Source organism: Elgaria multicarinata, chromosome 14 (assembly GCF_023053635.1).
Source record: "Elgaria multicarinata webbii isolate HBS135686 ecotype San Diego chromosome 14, rElgMul1.1.pri, whole genome shotgun sequence".
NCBI lineage: Eukaryota > Metazoa > Chordata > Lepidosauria > Squamata > Anguidae > Elgaria > Elgaria multicarinata.
The window spans coordinates 9,435,827-9,459,936 of record NC_086184.1 but is presented as its reverse complement, the minus strand read 5'-3'; the positions used below and the strand labels follow the sequence as shown (position 1 = coordinate 9,459,936).

Sequence of the window (24,110 nt, the reverse complement as noted above, 5' to 3'; positions counted from 1 at the left end):
AGAACCAAACTGGAAAGAAACCAGAAAACAAATATTTATAGTCAGCTAAAAGATTATACACAGCTACATTGTAGATCTTTATTGCCTATCTAATAGACAGTTTAGAGGCTCATTTTATCTGTTATGCATCCCTGCATAACTACCACCGGCAACGCACAGTTTTCAGCCGGAAATGCTTCGCCTTTGCTTAATGGGGAAGGCAAAGCAGTTTTGCAATGTGTGTCTTCAGAAAATACTGGCCTGTGATAACAGCTGAGTCTGTGTCTGGCTTTGTATTTGGGACTGGTGCTGCTGGGCGGCTGGCGGCGGGCTGCCGATGGCCGGGATGGGGGAGGTGATCTGTGAGGCCACGGGGGAGTGCTGCTGAGGAGAAGGCTGAGACTGATGCTGCATGTGCTGCAGCTGCTGCTGTTGCATTTGCTGGAGCTGCATATGCTGCAGCTGCTGCTGCAGCTGCTGCTGGCTCAGCTGCTGCTGCAGGTGCTGCTGCTGCTGCAGGTGCTGCTGCATGTGGTGCTGGAAATGCTGCTGCTGCATCTGCTGCTGGATCTGCTGGTGCATGTGCTGCTGGTGGAGCTGCTGCTGCTGCATCTGCTGCTGCTGCATCTGCTGCTGCTGCATCTGCTGCAGCAGCTGCTGCTGCTGGCTCTGCAAGGTGGGGCTGGCTTGGGAGGACGCCGGCGTGCCCGCCATGTTGCTTCCCATGGAGCTGATCAGCGAGGTGGAAATGTTTGTGGGCAGGTTGGGGGCAATGGTGACCGAGGCAACAATCTGGTTCATGGGCAGCCTCATTGCCAAAGGCTTGGGGGCGATGGCCCTGGGCAGGGATTGCTGGAGAGTCTGCGGCGACGCGGCCACCGTCGCGTGTTGGGAAAGCGGGCTGTTCAGGAGAAGGGAGGAGGACAGATTTGTAGACGCCAGGGTCTGCTGAACGGAACGGATCGTCTGGGCTTCAGCGGACTCAGCAGCCGCCTGTGGTGGTGGTGGTTTTAAAGACAGAGAAGTTAAGTTAATAGCAGCTGATACAGGGAGAGGGCTTCTATTATTAATCGTATATTGATATCCATTCACCACGGTTGCTTCCCACTTACTTCCACAAAATGCAACGGTAGCACCCAGGAAGTTTCCTCTGTGTTCTCCACTATGAAACGTTCAGGGGGAGAGGCAGGGAGCCTGTTGCAACGATGCCATTCCCCGACCCACGTCACGATCATTCATTGAATGATCAGAAGAGCCCTCTGACGTTTCAAAGAGGCTCTGCTCAGCAGCGATTTGAACCCACCTTTCTGCAGGCAAAGTCCAGCGCAAACTACCCATCGCACCACTACAAACTCTCTCTGCACGAGCTTCTGATACTTCCATCTATAGGAAAATTCCCAATAGCCTGTTCCTGTTCTGTTTATTATAAGGTCTTTTACGAGAGCTGCATCCACTAAATAATGCAGTGTATACAACCTTGGCTTCGCCCGTTGATATTAGAGCTTCTCATAATATTTTCTACACCGCCGCAATGCTTTAGGCAAAACCAGTTGCTTTTGTTTTGCGAACAGGCAGAACTCCCTGACCAATTTATATAGCACTTCTCAGTATATACAGTTCATCCTTCTCATCCTTCTGTGAAATAGTAATCTCAACAGGTCTACTACTGTACCTGCAGCTACTTTTAGAGTGCACTGAGATCTCCTTTACACATACCCCAAGTGGGCAGGTCGCTACCACCTTCATGGTTGCTTCCACACAGGTAAGGGTCCATGTGAAGGTTTGTAGCTTTCTTTCTTCTTTTTTTTATCTTGGCAGGTGCTCCGTATTTTGTATGTCATGATTCCCTTGTTATTTGTATTGTCCAGCTGCCTTGAGTGCATTTTGCTATCTATAGCAGGGGGAGGCAACCTTTTTGAGCCATGGGCACTTTTGGCAATTTGATAAACTGCCCGGGGTACTGCCACAAAATGGCTGCCAATGGAGGCATGACAAAGGACAAGTAACCTGCCCAAAAGACTGAGCACAAGGCAGAGGTGGGGTCCAAGCCCCAATGCACTAAACTCCTTCGAACTCACAGTTTTCAGCACAAACAGAAACCAATTTCACAGCAATCTCAACCACAAGTAAGAAAATGTGTTAATAATAAAAAAAGTGGGAGGGATAGGTCTACCCCTGATCTATACAATACAAGCACACATTTTTGTAGGAAGCTAGGAAAATGCCTTATACTAGGTCAGACCATCAATCTATTTATCTCAGTATTGTCTACACAGCAGGTTTATAGGGACTCAGGGTCAAACTAGGTTAGATATATTGCGTGCCCCTCCAAATGGATATTTAGTTTACTTAAAAGTAAGTATGACAGTCCCAATCCCAATCAGGATCACAGCATTCGGGGGGAGAGGGTTAATCCTTTCTTCCCCCCAGTGCTCTCCTCCCCACAAAAATCCCCATTCATCCCAAATACCAATAGTAGTTATTATTTATTTATTTATTTATTTATTTATTTATATAGCACCATCAATGTACATGGTGCTGTACAGAGTAAAACAATAAAATAGCAAAACCCTGCTGCACAGGCTTACATTCTAATAAAATCATAATAAAACAATAAGAAGGGGAAGAGAATGCACCAAACAGGCACAGGGTAGAGTAAAACTAACAGTATAAAAGTCAGATCAAAATCAAGTTTTAAAAGCTTTAGAAAAAAGAAAAGGTTTTAGCTGAGCTTTAAAAGCTGCGATTGAACTTGTAGTTCGCAAATGTTCTGGAAGAGCGTTCCAGGCGTAAGGGGCAGCGGAAGAAAATGGACGAAGCCGAGCAAGGCTAGTGCCAATGGGATACTTTTATTTTATTTTACGACCACTATTGGGCATGGGCATGAGGGGAGGGGGGGTTTCCCCCACAAGAGCAACGAAGCTCCCGTTCCAATGCCCTGTGCTCCCAGTCCAGATTGGGCCCCCATGCCTCAAAATACCCATAAAGATCTGCAGGCTATGCATTTAACATAATGTGTAGTTTGACCATCAAGCGGAAGTCTTTCTCATCGCTTGCTCTCCCATTCTTTTAAATGGAGATCCCAGGAAAGCAGGTGCTCCACAACTGCGTTATGGTTCCCTCCTTCTGCTAATTTCTTTTTAATTAGGTGACAAAAATCCACATTGAAAGCACTGCTCCTGTACCTTAACCTAAGTCAGAATTATGCTTACCTTGGAAACCAAACTTGCTCTGTAAGCAGCGAGTGCCTTAAGGTATTCCTTCTTGGCAGCTTCGGTTTTCCTTTTATATACCTGTTGTTGTTGTTTTAAAAACACACATTATAATTAGTACCACCTCCAGCATATCAACTTCACCCCATGAAGTAATGCTTGCCTGAAGAGAGACATTAAGATCCCATAAAGTTAAGAATGTCAAAAGGGGCAATACCAGCACCAACTATGCAAAGAAATATCTCCCAGCCTTTATGACTCCCTCCTCCCTCCTCTCCTTCAAAATCCTCATTTTAAGGATGGGGTTGGGTCAAGCATTCTATTGTAAGCATTTATTTATTTATTTCATTTATATTTCACCCAGCTGGCTGATGCCCTCAAAAAGAAAAACACCCTGAAACGATACAATAACAACCAAAACAATAAATACAACAACAAAATATTAAAAAACCAAATAAATAAAAAAAGTTAAGCATTATTAAAGAGCCATCAGCAATGTTAATAATCAGAAGAATGGATTAAAGATCCCATGCCTTCTGGAAGAGGAAGATCTAAATGTATACAGCTCTTCCAAGGGAGATATGCTTAACATCTCAATATATACACTGAGTATGTCAGGTAAATCACCCTAGAAAGGGGATTCCACAGATGGTGGAGGGCTCTTACCCTGGTATCTACCTGTAGGGAAAGGTGAACAAGTGGTTTTTGAGATTGCTTGGAATTTCGAAATGTCCCCTCGCTGCTCATCTGGTTCGCGATCACTGCTTGCTTCATGCAAATGAAAATTTGCGCAAACCGAGCCATGATCGAATGAATGATTTGTGCAAATCTCATAAAATGTGCGCAAATCACTTCAATTTGCAGAAATTTGCTCAATGGACTAAAGCGGGGCTGAATCAATCTACATGGTTCACAGAGGAGGGAACATTAACCCCTCCCTTTCCAGCTCCAATCCACCTTGAAAATTGCTCACTGCATGGCAGTTAAGCAGAGAGAGAGACAGAGAGACAGAGAGAGAGAAAACTCCCATTCACACCAATGGACAATTAGGGCACTGGAAAATAGATCTGGGGCCATGAGAATTCGGCTTGGGCTACGTCCCCATAGATCCAGGCCTAGCAATGCCCTGTACTACTTCAGACTTGGGCTTGTATTCCTGACTGCTTCTCCATGCAGAATTTGTTTTCCCCATGGCATAACATTTCCTCGTGTGACAGGCGAAGACCTGTTTTAAGAAGGTGCTTCTCATCTGCATTTTGTATAAGAGATATTACAGTGATATTTTGCAATGCAAAAGTCCACAGCCCAAGTAACCGGTACATGTTCCCAGTAAATCAAAAGTGCATTTAATCAATGCATCGATCTATCAATAAAAATATCAGAGCCCTACTACTACCTCAATTTGAGAAAGAGAGGCTGATTTTGGAGCCAGCTTCTCAGGTGGAATGACAGCCAGCATTCCTGTGCTACCAACCGGGCTGCATTTCTAATTAATGAAGTCAAAAGGATCAGCCCACTGGTGTTTAATTAGATGAACTGTAAACTTTGGCATCTTTCCATTCCTGACATCATCATCATCCCTGTCTCCCCCAAACTCCAAAGATTCCCTCGGTTACCTGTTTCTGCTCTTCTCCTAAGCTATCCCACATAGACGCTACAATTTTTGACACCTCTCCAAAGGTAGCATTGGGGTTCTGCCCTTTAATTGCCGCTTGTGTGTCCCTGAAGAAGAGGGCATATGCTGAAACTGGCTTTTGTGGTTCATTGGGATCTTTCTTTTTCTTCTTCTTCGGAGTCTTGGGCTTCTTGCCAGAATCTGGGGCAGCCCTCTTTTCTCCTGCAGTCTAATAAAAAGCAACAACAACAAAATCAGTGTCTTATTTCCAGCACGAGAAGTTATAAAATTGACTATACATAGACGAGGCTATTTGCCAAGAGAAGCCAAAATAAAGGAAGACAAACCAAGACAGGTTTTCAAAAATCAAATATTTGAAAAAATAAAATGATAATAATTCTAGCAGACTTGGACACAAAATATATTTCTGATCATAAGGGCTAGAAAATTTCATTTTAAAATTATGAACGTTGGTTTATTTGGAAAGGGCATCCCATTGGGGGCATCAGATTAGTTGTGTGTTTGCATTTTCCTTCTGGTCATGAACTGTAATAAACAGATCTGTATTTGGATCAGATACAGGGAGAGATTCAGGACAGATAAAAGGAAGGACTTCTTCACACAGCGCGTAGTTAAACTATGGAATTCACTACCGCAAAATGAAGTGATGGCCACCAATTTGGGTGGCTTTAAAAAGGGATTAGACAAATTCATGAAGGATAAGGCTATAAGTGGATAAGGCCATCAGTCATGATGGCTATATATTATCCAGTATTGGAGGCAGTAAACATCTGTATACTAATTACTGGGGATCATGAGCAGAAGAGTGCTACTGTACTTGTGACCTCTTTGTTACCCTACAGGCAACTGGTTGGCCTCTGTGTGAACCACTGGAGGCTGGTGGCTCTGATGTCAGTTGGGGTGTGCACACTAGGTTCAGCACCTTGGATAGCTCCTTTAGAGTTATGGCTTATTTTGAAAGAAACTTGGAATGGATTCACTGCCCCACCGAAATCAGAATCCCCAACCTCTGCCTTGTGCTGAGATCTACTGTGTTTCTATTTAAGTTATAATAATTACATTTAAATTTGCATAATATATATGCAAATTTGCATAAAATTTGCATATGCCTGTGTGTGTGCGTGCAAATTTGCACATGCAAATTCTTTTTTGGGCGATAGATTTCCTCTTTCTTGGTGATTCCTAAATGGCTACCCTATCCCTTTTAGACTTCACTGGCATATAAGATAAGTTAAAGAACTAAGATACTTTGTATGAAAGCAGGCAAAAGCAACTCGTTGTTATTATTTCAGCTTTTCTTTTCTTTTTTCTCTCTCTCTCTCTCTTTTTTTTTTTTTGGTTGTTAGGCCTCTTACTATGGCTTTGTTCCTTTTTCCAGGTCACAGAACAATTAATAGAGTCATTCTTCAATCACTACTGAGCTTCAATGAATCCCTCTGCAGCTGCCCTCCATAGCCTGTAGGCAGAGTTCTGGTAGAAAAGGCATAGGATGGATCCATGAGATTAATTTCAGGCCTTTCACATGTGCAACTCCTATGGTCTTCATCAGGAATTCTGCATATATAACCTGCACATCCAATCTCTTTATTTAGCATTCTATTACCTGCTCTAACCCTCAGGCTTAAGGCTAATAACTGCAAAGTTAAAAAAAGGAGCAAAAATGCAGGTGAAAATGTGCAATGCTTAAAACACACACACAGAGGATATATAGATATATACCAGCCACCAAACACCTGCTATTTGTTTACATCTCCAAAATAGATTGCCATTATTGGGAGATATTTCTCAGTTTGCCATCTTTTCTTCGCATGCCCATTTAATCTCAGATGAAAATGAATTTGAGAGCCTACGCAAGACTTCCACGAAGAGGTAAAGGTCAATTTTTATATCTAGACAAATGTATCTTTTGTAAAAATAAAATAAAATACAACAGCAAGGAATGTTAAAATGTCAGAAGCGTTGCAAGCAGATATGGCAAACAGAATTATTGCCTCTATAAAATATGAAAGTTGTCATAAGGAACCTTATGCTAGCAATGTCTTCTTTAAAAAAACCTCTCAGAATAGCAGCAACTTATCTTGATGATTAGCAAATATCATTCAGCCAGATAAAGATTTTCCCTATTTGCCATATTCAAGCACTCTTTTTTTAAAAAAAGTAAACACACACATACCAACCTGACTACGGTAGCAGAAAGCATTTTCCTCTAGTCTAGTACACCCAATAACTTACTCTGTTTGAGTCATCGGCATCTTCTTCATTTATAGAACTTGATGGTGAGGGTGTCGCAGATTTGCTTGCAGGAGGGGAAGGAGAAGTGTGGGGCAAGTTGGCACCGCCTAAATTCAACCCAAGTTGAGCACTCAGCTGGGATTGGTTAATGGTGGTCAGCTGGTTAGGAGGCATAATTCCTGAACGAGTGGCATCTGCCATGTGGACAATGGATCTCATAATCAAAGAGTGGTCCTGGCGATACTGTGGCACGTCTGTGTGACTATGATCCTGAAAAACATACAGGGGGGAAACGTTACTATGGAGGTACTAGAATTATTAAGTCGGTCAGTAGTGCAGATGTTTTAGATAGTCACATAGATGATAGAGTGGCAAAATTAGGATGAGCATATGGAAAAGAGGACAGGGCTCTTGTATCTTTGCCAGTAGTATAGCAAAGAGAATTTTAGCAAGTGTCATTTGTACGCATGCAGCACATGGTGAAATTCCCTCTTCATCACAGTAGTTAAAACCACAGGAGTCCTGTCCTCTTTTGTATCTAGACAAGAGGACTGGGCTCCTACAAATTTCCCAAATTGTACAAATTTGGGAAATTTGAAAAAACAATGGGAAATTTGATGAAAATTGGGAAATTTGTTGAAAATTGGGAAATTTGATGAAAATTTCTGATTACACAGAATGAAAGACACCTCACAATCTGTGAAACAAAGATGGAACAGATTATGTAAAATCCCTACACCCAACAACCCTACCGCCAAAAGTACAGCAGCTTGGAGCTGTCACATTTATTATATTTTATTCCCATTTGTGTCAATGGGAAGGAAATTATTTTAAAAGGCTGAATAGGGTAGGATTGAAAAACACCCTTCCTTGTGATCTAGCTGGCATGAGCCTGCTGGGCCTGGGACATGACAGTTCCTCTGCCATGAAATCCACCCAGCCACCCACACATACTATACACACAGAGAGACGTTAAATGTACAACTGGCAGCTACTTTTTGTTTTCATTTTTACTCTACAGAAGGCACACACCCCCATCTGGAGTTGGGCCATAGCATAGGGGGTGGGTGGGTTGGTGGGCTTTTAAGATCTGGATCAGGGATCCTACTCCTACTGTAGAGTAAAAATGAAAAGAAGACATAGCTGCTATACACACATTTAAAGTCATGTCTATTTTTGGCTTCCACACATCATCTTTGGACTGCTTTGCCATTTGCTGAGGTTTGCCTCTTTCTTTTGTGTGAATTGTTCTGTTGCTCACTATAAGGGACCCCTAATCTAGAATTATTTATTTTTTTATTTTTATTTTTTTATTTAAGGATTTTTATGCCGCCATTCAGCCAAAAAAGGCTCTCACGGCGGCTTACAAAAGTATTTCTTGACAGTCCCTGCCCACAGGCTTACAATCTAAAAGACATGACACAAAAGGAAAGGGGATTGGGAGGGAGGAGGAGGAGGAGGAGGGCTCCTCCTTATATTGAATTATATTGGCAGGGCATCTGGAAGTCATTCAGAATATTATTAGTTTTTGTTATGGGGGGAAGGGATGTTACTTTCTGCATATTAAGTCAGCCCATTTTGCTTTGTTGTCACTGCATTATTGCCTTCAGGAAGAATTGTTAACGTAAAAAACAAAACAAAACAAATGATGAAGAGAATCATAATTTAGTGTGTAGGTATTCAGAGGCCTGTTTCTCACCTATAAAAGGCTGTTTTTTACGCTTACCAATTAAACCAGAACATAAACACATGAATTAACTAATGCTTTACTCTAAGTCTTGTCATTTTGGCTCAATCTGAGATTTTTATTGAAGCTAAATTTTCCTGATTTAAACAGAACCAGAATTCCAATTTCATAGGGAAGCCTATGAATTCTTAACGATTTCATCTTCCAAGATGGTTGCACAGTGATGCTTTCTCCACCAAGACCCTTCTGTTCATTCTTCCCCTTCTATGTAGGAATTCTACATAAGAATTTTAATCTTATATCAATTTTGCTGTGTGGTTTTATCCTGGTCGTGCTTTCTATACTGTATTTTGTATTTCTGCTTTTAACCTGTTGGTTGTTTTATTACGGTTTTAATTTTTGTGAACCGCCCAGAGAGCTTCAGCTATTGGGCGGTATAAAAATGTAATAAATAAATAAAATAAATAAATGAATAAAATGTATTTTGGTAGAATGAGAAGGCATGTCCCGTTAATGGTATTTTCTGCTTACTGAACTCAACAGGTGCCAATGCGTTTACCATGATGATATAGTAACACAACCATCACTAGCCCAATGAAATTATTCTGCTGTATCAGTAGATGATGTTTTTAAGATGCATTTGTCTGCTTTCGCAGAGAGATCAATGGAGTCTCCCCCCCCTTTTTTTTCTTTTTTAATTCTCACAACGTCCCTGTAAAGCAGGGTAGGTGAGAGTTGGTGACTTGCACAAGTCACTCAATGAGCTTCATGGCTGGGAATGGAAGCAGGAGCTGCCATAAATGTGACTCCTCCTCTGGCCATAGCAACCAATAAACAAAAATGTATAGGATCTGCTTTATATAAGTCCAGAACATTGTTTCATCTTGCTCAATTCTGTCTGCACAACGGTTCTCCAGAGATTCAGACAGGAGTCTTCTGCCAGGGAAAACCTACAGAACCTGTGAACCGCCCAGAGAGCTTCAGCTATTGGGCGGTATTAAAATGTAATAAATAAATAAATAAATAAATAAATGTAACACTGAGTCTCCAGCCTTCCTTCTAAGATATGACTTGATGTCTTCTGAGTCTCCTCAGCCCTGCTCCACTTAATTGGCTGGTGCGTCAGCTTTGGGGGTTCTTTGGGGGGGATTACAATTACACGCACGCACACACACACACACATCCCCTCTCTGCTAGAATATGATGCATTACAACAGTGCTTATTAGAAAATATCTGAAATTTTGTTTAGCCAATCACTATAACAACTGGGTAACAACTGTTACCCAGAGGACCTTTTCTTCTGCTGCCCCCAGATTGTGGAATAGCCTGCCAGAGGAGATTCATCAACTTGACAATTTTTTTAAAAGTTTAAAAAAGCAATAGAGACTGATCTATTCCGGCAGGCCTATATCCAGTGAAATTTTAGAACGTTTTAACGATGTTTTAAAGATGTTTTAATCATGTGTGGTATGTTTTTAATCACTTTTTAACATGTATTTTATATCATGTTTTCGTACTGTTTGTTTTATACTTTGAATGGTTTTAGTTTTCGTGAACCGCCCAGGGAGCTTTGGCTGTTCAGCGGTATAAAAATGCAATAAATAAATAATAAATAATAAATATAAATTGGGTCTACTCTGGAACCCTTCAGCAGGTTACTGTAAACTGCATCTACTCTGGATGTTTGGGATCAATCATCTACACTAAAAATGCAAGAATACATATTACATATGTACCAGAATAAAATGTATCATAGTGTAGCCATGGGCCCTCTTTTACAGCTACCATCTAGACAGCACACTTAATAGGTAGGCACACACGTTGTCTGCACCATGATGAGATTTATTGTGCTTCTATTTAAATAGGGTGACCATATGAAAAGGAGGACAGGGCTCATATATATTTAACAGTTGAACAGAAAAGGGAATTTCAGCTGGTGTCATTTGTATGCATGCAGCACCTGGTGAAATATCCTCTTCATCACAACAATTAAAGCTGCATGAGCCCTGCCCTCTTTTGTATCTGGCCACTCTAGCTATACTCCTGCAGCTTGAACTGTTGTGATGAAGAGGGAATTTCACCAGGTGCTGCATGCATACAAATGACACCGGCAGAAATTCCCTTTGGAATACAACTGTTAAAGATACAAGATTGGGGGTGCTCTTCGATCCAGAACTGTCACTTGAGGCACAGGTGAACTCAGTGGCAAAGAGCACCTTTTATCAGCTTAGGCTGATATACCAACTGCGCCCTTATCTGGACAGTGATAGCCTAGCTACAGTTATCCATCCTCTGATAACCTCTCGTTTGGATTACTGCAATGCATTATACGTGGGGCTGCCTTTGAAAACGGTCCGGAAGCTTCAGCTGGTACAAAACAGGGCAGCCCGTTTACTAACGGGGACTGGCCGGCGAGATCACATTACGCCAGTCCTTTTACAACTTCATTGGCTGCCAGTCTAGGTCCGGGCCTGATTCAAAGTGCTGGTAATGACATTTAAAGCCCTAAACGGTTTGGGGCCAGGTTATTTGAAGGAATGCCTCCTCCCATAAGTACCTACCCGGACCTTAAGATCATCTACAGGGGCCCTTCTCCATGAGCCCCTGCCAAAGGAAGTGAGGCAGGTGGCTACTAGGAGGAGGGCTTTCTCCACTGTGGCACCCCGGTTGTGGAACGAGCTCCCCAGAGAGGTCTGCCTGGTGCCTACACTGTACTCCTTTTGTCACCAGCTGAAGACCTTTTTATTCACTCAGTATTTTAACACTTAATTTTAACTTAAATTTAAATTATACTGTTTTAACTCTGTATTTTAACCTTATATCAACTTTGCTGCATGGTTTTTATCCTGGTTGTACTTTTTACACTGTATTTTGTATTTGTGTTTTTAACTTGCTGGTTGTTTTATGATGGTTTTAATTTTTGTGAACCGCCCAGAGAGCTTCGGCTATTGGGCGGTATAAAAATGTAATAAATAAATAAATAAATAAATAAATTACAATTTAAATTGTAATTTCTAAATTTGCACCTATACATATAAATTAACATATGCAGATTTATGCGTATGTGTATCCTCTCTTGTCTTTTAGCTGAAAGCAGTTTCTTTGGTGCCAGTCTACATATGTACCAGAATATGTACAATCTACTGTATTTTTGTAACAGTGTGGATTGGCTTTGTATAAACTGTTTTATTTCTGGGTGTGGATACTACACAAATTGTTGTTTTTATTCCGGGCACCTGGCAAAATCGAATAGTAATGCTACTCTATTCAGCTGGACTACCACCCAGAAAACAATGACGAAAGCTAGAAGACACATGTGCATCTGTAGCCAAAAAGGAAAATACCCTTCTGAACTCAATGTATGCATCTCGGCAGGTTCTCAATGCTCTGAGATTGTTTTAACTCTCATGTGGTCCTGCAGAAAGAATCAGCAATTGTTTTCCCTTGACCCTTTCAAGTGCACCTCTGAGTGGGGCAAACCAATATTTGGCCCTGAATAAAATTGCCTATAAGGCTCTCACCTCTCCAAATGTCAGCATGATATTTTGGGAATGGCTCACTGTGTGTGCATATCTAAGGGTCAATGCTTTTTTTAAAGCCATACAACATTGAAGATTGAAATTGCTGCATAATACATAGGTGGCAGAAATGAGAGTAACCTCAAGGAACTGGAGCCATTGGAATTACTTGCTGATTTTCCGACTCGTATTTCATAGCTTTCTTTTGTAGGCTTTCTGTCTGAAATTATTACCCAGTTAAACTTCCACTTGCCATTCTGCTTAAAGAGCAGAATCCTGTTGCCAAGAGACTACTAAGAGACTACTTTTTTAAGAACCAGAGTAACCACACCATCCAGCAAAACACTGCAACCAAGGCCTTAGCTAGACCTAAGGTTTATCCCGGGATCGTCCCGGAGTCATCCCTGTTCATGTAAATGACACACAGGATATCCCAGAAGCAGGCAGGGACGACCCTGGGACGATCCTGGGATAAACCTTAGGTCTAGCTATGGCCCAAGTCAACACCAAACATTAGGAGTCAGCCTCTGCAATTGAGGAAGGCATACTGTGCCATCTCTAAAGACAGTAACTCTCCTTTGGAGATGGTTGTGATGAGAGGCCTTCTTTTAACCCCAGGGAAACACTAAAAATCTATAGCCATTTGACGACTGATGGTCGCACATTATGGCATGTAAAGCAGATACAAGTGCTCTTCACTTCCTCTGTGCCTATCCCCACCACCCTCCATGCATTGGGATAATGGGAGTTGTAGTCTACCACATCTGGAGTGCACCGGGTTGGGGAAGGTGAATGAACAGCTGTTACAAATGTATGTTTTTTGGTGTGCTGAATGTCAAATCAAAGCCTTCCTGAACAATCTGTTTGATGTGGAGACCACTTTTCATGGCTTGTTATGTTCATGAAATTAATACAGGTGACATCTCCAGCTTTCTGAGACTACCCCAATCAAGTGACTAAAAACCACTTTCTTCTAGGTCTCTTGTTTTTGTTTTGTTTTTGGAAATGTCACAGTGGATGGTGACACTAAGTGAGACTTCAGTCTTAAAAGCTTCTCCTACGATACAGCCAAAGAAGTAGGTGTTCAGCAAAGCCCTCAGGGAAAAATAACTTATGGCTGGCACCTGATCAGTCAAATAATGGTTAAATAGTACAAGCATTTTTAAAAGCATTAATATTCTCAGAACAAAGAAGAGGTTTGAGACTTGTGTGATTTGAAAAGCTGTGATTGTGAAGCAATGATATTGACTTTAAAAGACTATTTTGTTACATTTGTATTCCACCTTTCGCTCAAGGAACTGTGGGCAGCATACATAATATTCCCCTTCATGTAATCCTCACCACAACCCTGTGAAATAGATTAGGTTGAGAATTTTTGACTCGCCAAGCATCACCTAATGAGTTCCATGCATGCATGCATGAGGATGTGAACAGGGATCTCCTGGTCCTAATCCAACACTCTGCCCACTAGTTGATGACTTGTATTACTGTTATGCCTGCAGTTATAGCAAGAAGCCGGTTGGTGCTAGGTTCCAAAGCTGCTAGGTTTGCTTCTGGCTGCTGCAGGGCTAGGGAGCAAGCTGTCCTCACTCCTTCACTTGCTAAAGGAAAAGGAACACCATAATGAAGTCTTTTTTTAAAAAAAAAAAAAAAAGGTAAGCTGCCATTTATACCATGGAATAGTTGAATGTGGTCAAAAGGAGGGCAACCAGGATGATCAGGGGTCTAGAAACAAAGCCCTATGAAGAGAGACTTAAACAACTGGGCATGTTTAGCCTGGAGAAGAGAAGATTGAGGGGAGACACGATAGCCCTCTTCAAATACTTGAAGGGTTGTCACACAGAGTAGGGCCAGGATCTCGTCTCGATCATCTCAGAGTGCAGGACAGGAAGTCAGATTCCGACTGGACATCAGGAAAAACTTCCTGACTGTTAAAGCAGTATGACAATGGAACCAGTTACCTAGGGAGGTTGTGGGCTCTCCCACACTAGAGGCATTCAAGAGGAAGCTGGACAACCATCTGTCTGGTATGCTTTAGGGTGGATTTCTGCACTGAGCAGGGCGGTTGGACTCAATGGCCTTATAGGCCCCTTCCAAATCTGCTATTCTATGATTCTATGGAAATAGCAGATTGTCAATGGACAACATTTGGTTGTCCTGGCAACATAATGGAAATAAGTCACCACTCCTGCTCTGATGCCACCCCAAGAAAACTTAATATCCAAGATCTTCTTTGGGTTGGAATTCTCTATCTTTTAACTATCCTAGACAATCTCTCTTGACAAGGAAGAAGTGTCTGGAATGTCATATGTACAGAAAATGAAGGTCCATTGGTAAGGTCAATTTAGCCATAGGAAGCCCACGATTTTAACCTAAAGCTTGCAAACTGGTGGTGGTTGGGATGGGAGAGTGTGAAGACATATCAGAAGTTCCTGCCATATACCCATGTGACCCACAAGTCAGGAAACAACACAGAAGCTAGGAATGGCTGAAACATTGGTGAGTGAATCAAGGAGGGTTATAGAAAATTAGACCTAAAATGGATAAAACAAGCCCTTCTGTAGTTCAGGATGGGGCATACAATCCTATGCATTTTTAGACAGAAAAATGTCCTACAACTTCCAGCATTCCCCAGCCAGCCATGCTGTCTAAACATGCATAGGTTTGCACCCTAAATGTAACTGATCAATGTCTGACAATAAAAGTCTATGCTAAGTTAATAAGCACCTCTCAGGTGAGAAACCACCATTCTTATAAATGAACAAATGATTGCATTCAGTAATTAGTTGGGTTCCCCCTCACTTAACGATGACAATAAACATGTTCATAACAACAACAAAGGCTTCTTTTAATAAAGAGTTCCAGACACTAAACACATTAATGAACCATGAAATAACTTTTTTATTTGTAATATATTAAACAACATTGCTGTAACAATGTTGTAATCACAACCTCACGCTTTCCCCGTACCCATATCAAGATCGTAAACTGGATATTAAAAATAAATTGTGGAAGTTTCTTTCTAAAAGAAAATTAGATTCATACCGGAGGCACAATTTTATGCAGGAGAATAACCTGAAACCATACCCATTTGCCAGTTTTGAAATAACCTGTTGGTAATTTCAAACTCATTTCTTTGCTAAAATGTTAAAATAGTAACTTTGAAGACAATAAATGTCTAGATTGAAAATGCGATTTTAAAATAAACTTTAAAATAGCTGCTTCATTTGTTCATATATCTGTGAAACAATAAAAGTTCTTGGTACGTCACTGATGCTAGTTATTGTTAATCTTACCTAGTATCTAAAATTAGCAACTCGGGTTCCATAACTTAATTAAAATTGTGATAAGCACATTGGGCAGGACCCAAAGGGCCGTGGAACTATGAGCCCAAGGACGTGTCAGACTTGTTGGGTTCATAGTTCTAAAACAGTAGAAGTCAGAATTCACAAATATATTTAAAATACTTAAAAGGTCTAGAAAAATAAAACAAGTATTTGTCTGGAACCTAACAGATAACAAAGAAGACATCAGTTGAACTTGAGAAGAGTTCCCAGGGATATCACAGCCACCATAAGAACATAAGAAGAGCCTTGCTGGATCAGACCAAGGGTCCATCTAGTCCAGCACTCTGTGGCCAACCAGCTGTCTACCAGGGACCAACAAAGCAGGACATGGGTGCAATAGCACCCTCCCATCCACGTTCCTTCAGCAATTAGCTTACTGCCTCTGATAATGGAAGGCCTTTCCCCGGCCATCATTTGCCCTTACTCCTGATGGGGGAGGGCATCAAGAAGTGACTAGAAGGACCACACAGCTTGATATAGGAGAAGGCAGTTTGTGATATAACACAAGACACAGTCATTCCAAGTGGGAAGTGGATGGGTGGGTTATGGCAGTGCAAGATCCCAGCTGGTTATTCCTCCCAAAAGAACCAAATCCCATCTAAACAAGATTTTACCCATATATATATATATATATATGTTACAAAAATCACATTTTCATGTAGGAAAAACCTGACATTCATACACACTGCAAGAATGATGTGTATACAGTTTACTCTATTTTTAAAAAACCCAGAGGTATTTTTTTTAATAAGAGAGAGAGAGAGAGAGAGAGAGAGAGAGAGAGAAAATAAATGCAGGCTGAAAAGAGGCAATTATTTTACCGTCTGTTTCTTAGATATCAGAAAAGGAATTTCGAAATTCATCAAAGCTAACCTTCTGTTATGTACAACAGGCTAAGCTGAAAAGAATGTTAACAAGTTCAATTTTCATTCAATCAGCACCACTGCTCCTTGAAATGTTTCATTGCAGGAAAGAAATAAAAAATAATCTATATGGTAATTATTAGGATGAATCCCCCAGTAACTTTCAGCAACATAAAAGGTCAGTTCTATTCAAGATATTTTATCAGTCCCTTGCACATACTCCTGTCCTGTCATTTTAAATCTGAACAGCATTTTATTTTCCCATTTACAGCTACCTGCAGAATTAAGTACTTAAGCCAAATAAGAAAAAAAAGAGAGAGAAGAAAATGTTGAACGTTGGCAAAGGCTATAATAGCATGGAGATAAATCGTTCAGCTGCTCCCGCTCAAGCCTCTAGGGCTGCAGATTTTTCTTCTCCTGGTGCACTGTGGGTATTCAAAACTTGTTCAACATGATTTCATTTCATTTCAGGCAGTGCCTGAGAAAACTAAATTACAGAATCAATCATACAGAAGGTCAGAGTGAGACTTCATTACAAGTATTGCATGCTTGCATGAATATCTTTCATTTATGACTGACCCAATATGTCACAATAGCTGTCTAGTAAAAATAATCCACTTTCTGAAATTGATGTACTACTGATGTCAGTGCTACTCAGCAGGCCGGGCAGATTATAGAGAGATGTTTAAAGGGGGGGAAAGAATAAAAAGACGGAACCCTATGGAGCACAAGTAGCAGCTCTATAGAATTGCCATCCTTTGTAGATTAAAATAATTTCTCAGGTGATCATCTAAACAGTCAACGGTACTTTAGTCTATAATGACTTTCGATGGCATATGGCAATTGATTTCCATCTATTTATGTGTGCGTGTGTGTGTGCTTATATATATTCCACATCATGTTAAGTCCCAGGTGTTTTTCTGTACTCAAGCTAGAATTCATTCAATTTTTCCTCAAGTAATTCATTTACGAATGTTGATTTTTTTTTTGTATTAGCATATTATTAAAATGCAAATGCTAATCATCCTGAATTCCTTTTATCTCTCCTTTTCTGTTGTACTTCTCAATATTTGCAGGGGGAGGGAGGGAATCCCAATGTAATAGCATGCATTTAAACTAAGATAAATGTGCCTTTGTTTCCTGTCAATAATAATGAAACTAATCAGCAATATGACAAATTGTCACTCTCACTACATACAAAAGCGATAACAGGCTGGGTAGGGAATCCAAGCCAATACATCAAGCCACCTTTTTTCCCCCTTTAACTAGTAGGGAAAAAATTAATCCATCGACACAGTCATTTTTAATAACTGCTAGGCCATATTCGCTTTGGTAATAAAACAGTTTGCTTGCACTTAAAATGGATTGGAGGATATAGAAACCCTAAGTCAGTAATGGAATGTAAAGTATTATTTATTATTCCGGTGGTCTTCCTGCAGCAAATCTAAGAGAAGCCTGCAAAAGTACTATTATGTAGCTAGCCAACTCTGCACCCTGAGGGAAACATACGAGAACCTTGACATAACCTATTTTTACCCGTGCCTCTGGCGATTTTGCATTCAAGTTTATAGGTGAACATGTCAGGTAGTAGTCAGAATAAAGCCAGAGACGCACTGTATTAATCATAGCTCATGCCCAACCACATTTCATTTCTTCTCTGTTTGTGCTTGAAAATTTCATGACATTTCTTCAAGGTGAAATTCTACTGGACATTTCAACAGGGTCAATCTATAAATCCAATTAAAATAGCTATCATTTGCAGTGGAGCTGTCTAACACGATAATGTTTCCAAAAGTGGCCAGGACTTTACATGGTAACAAAAAAGCAGAAGAAGAACTTTATGTTACTCTAATGGTTTCAGTTTGGATAAAGTATTGTTTGTCTCTTTAAATATGTAGGACCTGTCTATCAATACTGATTAGCAACTTGTGAACAAGGATGTAATAAAATATGACGAGCTGAATGCTGATGCATGTGGGCATTGTTCTGTGAGTGTAGACGAATACCATAATTATTTTATGGTTCCTTATTTAGTTCGTTCAGATACAGTAAGCCCAATTGACCATGAAATGAAATTTCATAGTTAAAATGCCTCTTTTACATGCTTTTTTATTGCTGTAATATATTTTTTTATGGCTCTAAGGAAAGGTAATTCGTGAAATATACAATTTAAAGATGAATTCAATTATTAATAAATATTTATCAGTTTAATAAAGTGCACATTTTCAATAAATAATGACAGACATTTATCACCACATCTTTGGAATGTAAATTAGATATTCAGAATGGAGCAGTCTGGAGAAGAAAACTGAACTCAATGGAGAATTTAGGAGACATTTTTGGATCATGCGTGACCAGCTGGTTGGCCATTGTGTGAGCAGAATGCTGGATTAGATGGACCATTGGTCTGAGCCAGCATGGTATTTCTTATGTTCTTAAAGTAGAGTATTTTCGAGTGACCTAAGCTTGAATGAGATCCATTAGTATTTCAGGAGACCTGCACCCTGGCAGAGATGAAAACTGCTAGAAGTGGTTTGTTGAAATGGATCAATATTGCTACCTGCATTTTTGGACTCTCCTTGGGTGGGGTGGCTATGGAGACTGTCATCCTGTGCATCATTACTTCAATATTTACCACTACACCGCTGGTTAATAGCCACCATAGTACATCTATGCTGAAGGAACTCCACTAGTTGCTTATGCTATTGGGCCAGGTTTGAGATTTTGGTAATTGCTTTCAAATTCCCAAATAACTCAGAACTAGATTACTGAAGTCATCGTCCTGACCCCCCCCCTAACTCAGTTCCTGGCGGTGCCCAAGATTTCAGGTGTCTGGTCCATGATGTCTCAGAATACAGCCTGTAGAGAATTATCCAATTATGACAACTGCGCAAATGACACAGCTTTCAGAAACTAGGGCTAGATGTACACTACTGCTTTACAGTGGTATTGAAGCAGTATTAAAGTGCACTAATAACTGCTTTCATAGTGCTATTTTATTCCACATTATCCCAAATACCGCAACAAATGTCATTATGGCCTTTGCTAGACCTACCTTAAAATCCGCGACGGAGGAGGGGAGAGCCCGTGATGCAAGTATCGCGGGTTGTCACCCTAGTCTAGACGTCAGACGTGACGAGCTAAAGGAAAGACCCATCGCGTCCGCCATTTTTTTATTTTCTAAAAGGGGTGATGCGCACGAATGCTCGTGCACTCAGGTAAGATTTTTTAAAAAATAATAATTTGATTTTCCCACTCCCCCCACCCTGTCCGTGATGGGCACAGCTTCTCTCAGCTATGCGCGAGTAATTGCGCGAAGCCGGGAAAAGCCATGGAACGGGCTACACGCTCACGGTCGTGGGCTCAGCCCGAGACTGTGGGAAAAATCAGGCTGAAAGGGGTTGTCTATATCCCGGGGCCAGGGAGGGTCCCATATGTACCTGCCCGGACCTTAAGATCATCTACAGGGGCCCTTCTCCGTGAGCCCCTGCCAAAGGAAGTGAGGCAGGTGGCTACTAGGAGGAGGGCTTTCTCAGCTGTGGCACCCCGGTTGTGGAATGAGCTCCCCAGAGAGGTCTGCCTGGTGCCTACACTGTACTCCTTTCGTCGCCAGCTGAAGACCTTTTTATTCTCCCAGTATTTTAACACTTAATTTTAACTTAAATTTAAATTTTACTGTTTTAACTCTGTATTTTAATTTTATATCATTTTTGCTGCGTGGTTTTTATTCTGGTTGTGCTTTTTATATTGTATTGTGTATTTGTGCTTTTAACCTGTTGATTGTCTTACTATGATTTTAATTTTTGTGAACCGCCCGGAGAGCTTTGGCTATTGGGCGGTATAGAAATGTAATAAATAAATAAATAAATAAATATGTGTCCCATGAGGAATAATTCCACAAAAGAGATATAGTGTTACCATGATGGGATCATAATGATTTGACACAAGGTGTAAATCTGGCCTAGGTTCTGACTATGCACAAAAAAAGAATCCAGCTAAAGTTATGGTTGTGCAAGCATGGTTGTGCAAACGGTTGCGCATTATGCGTGTTGCGTGTTCCACTTATGCAACCTGTCTTGCAACTGGCTGCCCAACCGCTGGCAGAACCAGTGGAGGAAGCGTAATGGGCTACCACTTGCACAACAGAAAGAATCAGCGGAGCTCCGCTAATGTTATCTGAGTTTGCAAAACGGCATCACTGGACATTGTCCTGAGTATTGTAGCACTCACTTTCTGGAATTCCCTACCGTACAATTTAGACAGGTGACAACGCTTCTGGTTTTTTGGTGCCTACTGAAAATGTACTTTTTCCAACAAACATTCCCAGGAAGATAATGTTGTGTTCTGTACACTGAAATAATATATACTATTTCATTTATGATCTTATACTGGATTGTTTCGTACATCCCTTCATAAACAATGTTAAATAAATAAATAAAATTAACTGTCAGGATCCTTGTGGAAATAATGCTATAAAGTAGGTGTCATCTCAGGTGTTCATACAACTAAATTCACAGTTATACCATACTTTCCAAATGTGTTAAATATACGACACACTGTACAGGTAAAACATAACACATCAAAAGTATTCAAATATGATATCTGCATTTGATTCGCACAGTAATGCAATTGTAGACATTCACCTTGTGGTGGAAAAAGACAACTTTTGTGAATCTCCCTTAAGGCAGCTCCACAAAAGCAATGGTCTCAGAAAGGAACCATATAGATTAGAGAAGCATACAATGGCAAGTTGAGTCAACTGAGTTGAAATCCACGGGCTGGTTGAACAGGAACAGGAACACCTCCTGATTCTTGCAATGTCTGCAAGTTTCCTTTCCTGAGCACCATTTTCAGCAGCTCAACTTTCAAAACAAATGGAAAGGGTTTCTAAAAACAGTCCATTGCAATCCATGTTTTGGTCACCTGCTGCTAGATAACATGTTTCAGTTATGCCTTCCTTTTGCCACTAGCTCATGACTTGAAATTCCATAATTTATATGTCAACCATGGTTCCTGAATCTACAACCTTCCTTGCATCTGAAGAACACCTCTCCAAGCTGTTCATCATATTCTGGCCTGATAAAATTGGTTTTGAATTTGGACTAACTTTCAACATTTTTTTAGGTAGCTTACTATACCTCGTACAATATTTTTTAAAAACAACAACAGCAGAATCCATACCCATCTCATTTGGGAAATTTCACTGCAAGGTAAAGTGGTTGGCTTCAGAAATTGAAATTAGTCCCACTGAACTCTATGGGACATACTTCTGAATAAGATGGAATTTCACTGAAAACAGAATAAGTGAATATTCATTATGGTGCACACACTCAAAATTTCAAGAAGAAGAAGAAGAAGAAGAAGAAGAAGAAGAAGAAGAAGAAGAAGAAGAAGAAGAAGAAGAAGAAGAAGAAGAAGAAGAAGAAAAATCAATTATGTTGATTTCCCTTCAACGTAATCAATTATGTTTGATCAATTAGGGAAATCAATTATGTTTCATTGAATAAATGACTGAGGGTTGGATCCAGATTTCTCTGGATCAACTGTGCAGACAAAAATGGACTTTCCCACCCCCTACTCCCCACAACAGCCATTCCAGTTCTCTGCAAATGTCATGCAGGGAGTCAGGAGATGCTGCTGAACTGGGTGACCTGCAGTGTATGTGGGGATGCCCCATAATTGGGCAGAGGGACCTTCCATGGGCAAAGAATCTAACAGAAAGCAGATCCTGCATCCAGTGCCTAATAGCCTAGGAGTACTACTACTTTATACTGCCTGGTGGTTGTTTTCTCCTGTATACTAGATAGTTATTGGGGGTGGGGGTAGTTCACAATCTTATAGTTCTTTGGCACAATAAGGTACAGTTTGGCCGTCAAAAGAAAGAGCAATTCCTACCATATGTAATCCATTGCTTTGGATGACGCCATCTTGCTCTACGAGGTTTCGAGATATTGTAATGGAAGGAAGATCCAAGCTCTGCGGTGGAAACTGGGGTGTAAATTCATTTCCTTGAGCAGCCAACTGATCAGTTAGGCCTTGGAAGGGCAAGAGTATATCTGCCATCCCTAGGTTGGTGGGATCCAGTTCAGGCGGCGGCGTAATTGGTGGGATCTCAAACTCTTCATCACCAAGACTTGGAGTATGGAATGTTTGCTAAAAGAAAAGAAAAAAAGAAATGTTTCACTGCAATGAAACACTGTTAAATATTGCAAGCTGCCCAGTAAAAGGGACTCCTGTACAACTTAGCTCACAAGCAAACGTTTTGTTTTTTCATTTTGTTTTGGGGAACCACGAGTGTAGCAAGATTCACATATGCCCAATTTTATGGATCCTTCAGATTAAAGATTTAAGTCTCATTATCATATGGCTTTAATGGTGTATCAGTATTAACTGTTTTTTAATGCACACTTAATTAGCAACATCTGTCTTTGTTGTTGGAATGAACATCAGCGACATTGGGTTGTGTTTTTGGAATTTTCTTTTTTCAGGGCTGTATAACAAATTGCTAGTTTATTGATATGTTAGTAAAATAGCACAAAGAACTTACACATTATTCTGGGGCTTCGATAAAATGCTGACAATTTTGGTAGTACACACACAACATTAATCTGGCAGTGAATACTTCAAAACCCTTTTACAACCCATAAATGTGAAATATTAGAATCCTGCTTCAAGTTCCCTCCTATTTCCCTTATGGAGCATAATGGACTCTTTGAGATGAAGGCGGTTGTTAGGGACCCAGGTATTTATGGAGAGCAACAGCTTATAAATGGAGGAGCTTTTGTTGCGTGGTGTTTTACTTGGAGCAAGGAGTATGTGTGTGAATGGCAGGTTTGTTCTGAAAAGCACACATGCCCCGGCCCGAGAGATTTTTACTTTGAGTTATCTTCAGGGTTTTTAAATGCATGTTTAAAGTTACATTTTATTCTAGATCAGGTAATGCTGAAATGGTGCTCTTCTTTGACTGAAATGCTGCTTTTATTTGGAACAGACACATGCGTACAGATGGAGGATGTCTTATTAAACCATCTCTCCTACCAAACAATGAGCCAGGCCTGTGATTCTCAAATTCTTGATATCAGGAGTACAGCTATTTCTGAATTAAAAATGGAGGCATGTTTAATCTTACACTCAAAAGTGTATGTGCGTAGCAGTATTTAAAGGATACCCCTCCACGTGTTCAATGAACTCATGAGGCTGCAGAGGGATCATTCTCACTGGCCATGCTCCCTTTACAATAGTGTACAAACTGGCCATACATTCTCTGATGGGGTCCTACAGATGTATATATGTAGGGTTCCTCTATGCTAACAAGACAGCATAGCCAATCAGGGATCTGCTTGTGTGGAGGGTCCGTATGTGTGAACATCTGTACATGTATAGGCAGTGTGTCAGAATGAAGGGAGTATGCCTAGCAGACAGAAGTCTGCTATCCTATCACACATTCATTGAACATGTTGGTCGGGGGGAGATATCTTCTGGAAAAAAAACCTTGTGTGTATATGACTTTCTCCCAGAAGAATGCAAAGGCATCTTCCTTACAACTTAGAGCTGAGTTAATATTGCCTTCCGGCAACCTATTGTGTTCAACATGTGGGTTTCCCATTGGCAGCTGGTTGGCCACTATACTGGATT

At 40.7% G+C, this 24,110-nt stretch overlaps 1 protein-coding gene across 1 annotated transcript in view; it reads right to left on the bottom strand.

Annotated features, from left to right (window-relative positions):
- Positions 1-225: 225 nt before the first annotated feature.
- Positions 226-24,110, bottom strand: part of TOX3 (TOX high mobility group box family member 3) — a 110,682-nt gene continuing 86,797 nt past the window's right edge. Inside the window, exons 3-7 of the mRNA XM_063141163.1 lie at positions 22,371-22,628; positions 7,060-7,329; positions 4,808-5,035; positions 3,192-3,272; positions 226-972 (exon numbers count right to left, since the gene is read on the bottom strand). Coding sequence (XP_062997233.1) covers positions 226-972; positions 3,192-3,272; positions 4,808-5,035; positions 7,060-7,329; positions 22,371-22,628 — 1,584 coding nt within the window. The remainder of the gene's footprint in view (positions 973-3,191; positions 3,273-4,807; positions 5,036-7,059; positions 7,330-22,370; positions 22,629-24,110) is intronic.